The 6,000-nt window shown below is 41.3% G+C and overlaps 1 protein-coding gene across 2 annotated transcripts in view; it reads right to left on the bottom strand.

The window, feature by feature from the left end:
- The window catches only part of Polr3C (RNA polymerase III subunit C), an 86,295-nt gene that overhangs the window by 10,689 nt on the left and 69,606 nt on the right, over positions 1-6,000 (bottom strand). For both annotated transcript variants that reach the window (XM_067129887.1, XM_067129888.1), the window contains exons 7-8: positions 2,890-3,043; positions 2,571-2,763 (exon numbers count right to left, since the gene is read on the bottom strand). In XM_067129887.1, coding sequence (XP_066985988.1) covers positions 2,571-2,763; positions 2,890-3,043 — 347 coding nt within the window. The remainder of the gene's footprint in view (positions 1-2,570; positions 2,764-2,889; positions 3,044-6,000) is intronic.

Here is a 6,000-nt window from a genome sequence, read left to right as displayed (position 1 = left end):
GAAGAAGTCTCGGGTGCTGGAGGCTCTCCTGTTACGATGATCAAAGGCATGGGGAATCCTGAATCTCCCGGAGGAGGATTCGCCTCATGATTTAGACCCGGCATAGGGGCCTTTTCAAGTGATAGCTCAACGTCCATGACGGACGGAGCGTGGCACTGCTCAGTGCTCGCAAGTGGCACTGGCAGCAGTTGAGGGCCAGGCATGCCTGACATAGGGTCCGGAGGTATCATACCTTGCAGACGACTTGAACTTCGCTGCGGCAGAGATTCCTGCCCCAGCAGGAGATCGTGGCCTCTATGAGAGTCTTGTTCGGGGGCGTCCGCTGGGCGTTGCTTACTTGGGCAGCCCTCCCAATTTGTGGAGTGGCCTGTCCGCTTGCACGTCCTGCAGCGGTACTGCTCCTCCTGAATATCTCTTCAGGGAGAGGGAGGACCTCTTTGTGGGCCAGCCCTTTGCGACTGGAGAGGGCTAGGCCTAGAATGGTTTGGTTTGTGTCCCTTCCGCTGACCACTTCGGTGGGCGGAAGGTGGGGTTTTGTCTTTATTGGGTTCTACAGACGGGGCCTCCGTGGAGGAGGTAACGTGGCTGCGAAGTGGCGTTGGTAACGGGCTTCCCCAGAGAAGATCCCGACCCAACAAGAAGGCCACTCCAGGCCGAATTCCACCCACCACGCCAAGGCGGTGGGGTAGCGTGCCCCAAGGTGTCGTAACCTGGAGCTGGACCGTGGGAACGGTAATGGTGTGGTCCTCTATCCACTTCATTTCCCACCAGGTTTTTTCGTCAACCATGGCACCGGCTGGCACTTGGGCCCTGGCGATCAGGCTAATGTCTGCCGCAGTGTCTACTGTGACCGGAAGGGTCACAGGCAGGCTAGTGCTCTGAAGAGGGGCCACCGAGATGAACTGGGTTTCCAGTCTCTCGGGGTAAAGGATCCGGTGCGGATCGGCCGCAGAGAATGAGGTGCTAATAAGGTTGACAAATTTTGTGGTGGGGACATGATGTGGACAGGCCGGGGATCCAGCATTGTAGTGGCTGGCAGCACCACAGGATTTGCACGGGCCTCTTGGATGGGCTCGGGGGCCTGCAGTAACTGTTGGAGGAGAGGGCTGAGCGGAAGAATCGGGAGAGGAGTTCTGGCCGGTAGTGGTAGGCTGCTTATTAGTGCCGAGTTTGTATCAGCACTCAGCTTCAGCGTGCCCCACCTTCTTACAGTGGGTGCACGTAGGCTTGCTCGGCAGTCCATTCTTCGGGCAAGTTGAGTTCGAGAGGTAGGCCGGTGGAATGATGTGCTTCTGAGAGGTGCTGTGCGACTGATTAAAAGTTTCCCACGAATCCGCCCAGGGGGGGACTACGAGACTGTACTCCATTGAGGACAAACAGCAGCTACCAAAAATAAGTTTTTTTCCTACACCAAAACTTGTTATATTATCACAGAATAATGAAAAAATACACATCATTAACTGACTTTTCCTCTACCCTTCCAGATCCAGAAAATCCTGGATCTGAGAGGCAATGCATCTTTACCACTATTACTTTTAAAGTAACCTATTCACATAATAAAAAAAAAAAACTGGAAATAATTTACATATTTTAAAAGGGCTAGAAAAAATATTGGCAGCAATGCCAAGAATAAATTTCTATATAACAAATTCATTTTCTGTGGTGCATCACTATATTGTGGCCGAAAATAATGAGTAAAAAAGATACAATAATGTAACTGATACAAAAAAGGGATAAAAACACGGGAGCTTTCGACTGTTTGCGCAACGGTCCTTTTCAGCCAAATGAATAAAAATACTTGCTTTTCTTAAAAAGACACACTGAAAAGAATTTTTGTGACAGTAAATCCAGGAAAACATCGAACAATCTTTTGGTGTGGACTTAGCAGTTATGTAATGACTGTTTCCCCGTATCTGTGGGCCAACCGTTGTGATCTTAACGGCTGTCACTCGATCATACAGTGCTCATTACTGGTGACTAGGTGGTTCGTGGGTGGAAAACAACTTTCAGCACCGGTGCCTGTTGTTTCTGCGACAACTGCCACTTCGACAACCTGTGCGGGGAGAGATGCAACAGGCACCGATGCTGAAAGTTGTTCTCTACCCACGAACCACCTAGTCACCAGTAATGAGCACTGTACAATCGAGCAACAGCTGTTAAGATGATCACAACGGTTGGCCCACAGATGCAGGGAAACAGCCATTACATAACTGATAAGTCCACACTGAAAGATTGTTTGATGTTTTCCTGGATTGACTGTCATGAAAATTCTTTTCATTGTGTCTTTTTAAGAAAAACAAGTACAGTATTTTTATTCAGTTGGCTGAAGAGGACCGTTGCGCAAACGGTTGAAAGCTCCCTTGTTTTTATCCCTTTTTTGTATGTTTTTTTGTATCTTGAAAAATACAGTTTATCAATTACATTATTGTGGCTTTTTTACTCAACAAAATCATTATTCATATAATAATAATTCAACAAAAGATGCAAATAAAGATTAATAATAATTCAGTAAAAGATGCAAATAAAGATATTGAATACTTCTTTGATAACAACAGAAATATATTACTTACAGCTGTCATGTCAACATGAAATAGAAAAATGCTCTTATTTGCAGGTGAAGGAGCTAAAGTCTTTCGAAGTTCATGGATTCTGAGGAAGTTATCATGGAGTAATTTGTAAGTCAAGATGTTTGCCTCTTTCTTATCAATCATGCTCATTTCCCCAATCTGGTCTTGCTCCATCATATGGTGATGCCGAATCAATCTTCATAATGAAAAACAAAGAATCTCTTACAGTTTATCTTAAGCAATTTCTTTTACTGCAGGACTAGTTCACATATACTTTAAATTAAACAATCAGATTTCACACTAAAAATCTAATGTACTTTACCTGAAAATGCGTGCAGCCTTCGAACCAAATCTGTCTTGTACAACGTTGTCAACGAGAGCATGGGTGAGTGCTTTGAAGGCATTGAACATGTTGATTCTATATTCACCACCACCAGCATCACCAACACGCTGAACACATCCCCCACTTTGCTCCTCTAAAATGAAATCAGAGTCACTTCATGGAAACAATTCTGCAGTCTTCATAGCCTTCTTACCTCACCCTTTCTAATAATTTTCTTAAAGACTATGAAGAATAATCCCATCCTTTATAAGATGAGGATAAGGTCCTTTTCTTGAATGTAAATCTTGATATACAATAAACTTCAAAAGGACTACTGTCCTCATCATCAGAGGGAATGATGCTGATGACAGTAATCTTTGTAATGCTTATGGATTTTAAATATATTATTAACAATAGATTAAGATTTACACTCAAAAAAGCTTTATACTTTATCCTCAATGTTCTTAACTTTCATAAGATCTCAGATTTTTAATAACAATACTGAGACTCTCAAGTACATTTTTACTAATGTCTTCATCTTTTGAGAAAAACTAAAACAGTGACTAATTGGCATATAGGCAGCTGTCTTAATTCTGTACCTTTTACATGTCAGTACGAGTATTATACATAGAGGTACTGTACATTAAAGGATGGTTTGTATCTTCCAAAATCTTTAACTATCTTAATAAATCGGTGTGTATGTTATACATGATACCTGTTGAATTAATGTCAAGTCAACTCTTGCTTGACTAACAGCTAATTGTTTCATAGCCCAAACCACTCTTTATTTCCTTTTTTCTTTGAGCATATTAGACAAATTTCTAAATTCAAATCCCCTTGTTAATGGTGGTTAAATTTCAAGTAGTAATCCCTCATTTATGCGCATTTCCTTCCTTTGTACTATGGCCTGAAAAGCACTAACCCTTAACTTACAATAATCACTCAACATGCATGAAAACCCTACTCAGTGAGTTACCCCAGCATGAAGAGTTGAATGTTGTATGCTTGCTTACCAAGTGATTTCCTGGGAGTAGGAAAAAGAGATGGATTCAGACGGAGCATGATTAATGAAGGGTATTTGTCCCTGGATTTCTGTACAAACCACTATGAGTATTGTTTACATTTATTGATGAATTCTCTTCAATACTTCGGTATTATGGAATTTGATAAGTGCTAAACTACAATCATTTCTTTGGGAAATATTATTTCACTTTAATACCATTTTCAATAAAAATAATAAAATAAAGGCTATCTTAAGTCAATTTTTAACCGACCATAAAAGTCTTTCACATGCTAACAACACAGCTCATGCATGTCATTACTGTATATGCTTGTGGAAAAAATCATGTTGTATTCAATACTCAAAGCAAATACTTTAACAATAACAGTTACATTGTGTACTCTCCATAAATGACTACAGTAATCTAATTTTTTTTTCAATACAGTATATGTATTGATACTACAGGACTGACATTAATGTTTTGTTTTGTCTAGATGTTGAGTAAAATATGATACTTTTCCAATAATTAATAACATAACAGTAGTGTCTTTAAAATATAATACTTTTGCAATAATTATAACATAACAGTAGTGTCTTTAAAATATGATACTTTTGCAATAATTAATAACATAACAGTAGTGTCCTTAAAATATGATACTTTTGCAATAATTAATAACATAACAGTAGTGTCTAAGTGTATAAGTCTTGTACTGTCAGTTCTAACATTACTTGAAACATTAGTATGCCCTTGATCACCAACATTAAATGCCCAAAGCTCTTGCAGATATTGGAAATTCCCGGATACAGTGAAAAAAAATACTCTACAACTGTAAAACAGTTTGTATTTTTTCTTATGTATTTTGTCACTACACAGTATTGTATATGCTTATAAACTCTCTCCAGAATCTTCAAAATGCAGTAGAGATACATCACATCCAGGCTGGAAGAACCTCGCAAGTCAACAAAAATTACCAAAGTGTTTGCTTGTATTTCCAAGATGAATGACTGGGTTACTGATGAAGTGGATGACAATGGGCTTGGGTGTGTGGGGGTCAGGGTCTGAAGATTGTTGGGGTACTTTGAAAAAAAGAATGATGATTTTGCTTCACAATCACCACCTGCCACACTTCTCAAGCTCCCTCAGCAAACTCCAAAGCATTGGCAAAACAGCTGCTGTCATTGTTGGGGTTCTTCATCAGCTCTATGAACTCATCCATGATCCCCCGCATCTCCTATTAGGTTGGGGTTGGGTGTGAGTTAGAACTATCATCAGTGTCTTCGTTGTCTTCAGGGGCTTCCTCTTCCACCTTACCAGTGGCAACTGCAACGGCTATCTCATTGTCAGACATCAGCTGAAAGCCAGGATTATCCAGTCCCTCTCGTACATCATCTTTGTGAGCATTTTTATCTTGCTTCACTAGCCAGGCATGAAAGTCATTGACATTGAAGCCCCTTGGAAGTCATTCAGGCCTCCTTCCCCATACAGGATACTGTACAGTGCTCTGCATGCTCAAAGGTCTGCAAGGTGACATCCTTCAAAGCACCTGCAAGCTGTAGGTGGCAGACTTCAGCAAGTACTTTCAAAGATTCTTGAGAGTCCTTCCCCCCGCCCCAATGTATCCAAGCCTTGGTCCTTCTCCTCATCCTCAAAACACCACCATTGCCTCTACAAGGAACTACCTCCAGTATAGCCATTTCATTGCAATAACAACACCTCGGTCCGTCAGCTGTATAAATGCAGTTGTATTACAAGGGATGCATATGACCCTAATGCATCCTCTGTCACTAACTATCTAGGTTGCAGCAGGATGCACAGGTGCATTGTCAATGAGAAGCTAGGCCTTCACCCAACATCTAGCAATGTCAAGGTCCTGAGTCTGATGACAAATAACCTTCTTAAAAAAATGGGTAGGGAATCAATCAGAGATGATCTTTGAAGTGAACAAAGCCTTCGCTAAATGCTACCAAATAACTGGGAGACTATCCATCAAACCATGCAGGATCCAGGTTGCTCATCAAGTCCAACTACGACTGGTTGGGAACGATGGCTACCAGAAGCATTTGCACATAAAGCAGACACATTACTGTCACCACCCTACTTACAAACATTC

The sequence above is a fragment of the Macrobrachium rosenbergii genome, chromosome 28 (assembly GCF_040412425.1).
Source record: "Macrobrachium rosenbergii isolate ZJJX-2024 chromosome 28, ASM4041242v1, whole genome shotgun sequence".
Classification (NCBI taxonomy): Eukaryota; Metazoa; Arthropoda; class Malacostraca; order Decapoda; family Palaemonidae; genus Macrobrachium; species Macrobrachium rosenbergii.
The sequence above is the reverse complement of the archived record's forward strand: the minus strand, read 5'-3'. Positions and strand labels throughout refer to the sequence as shown.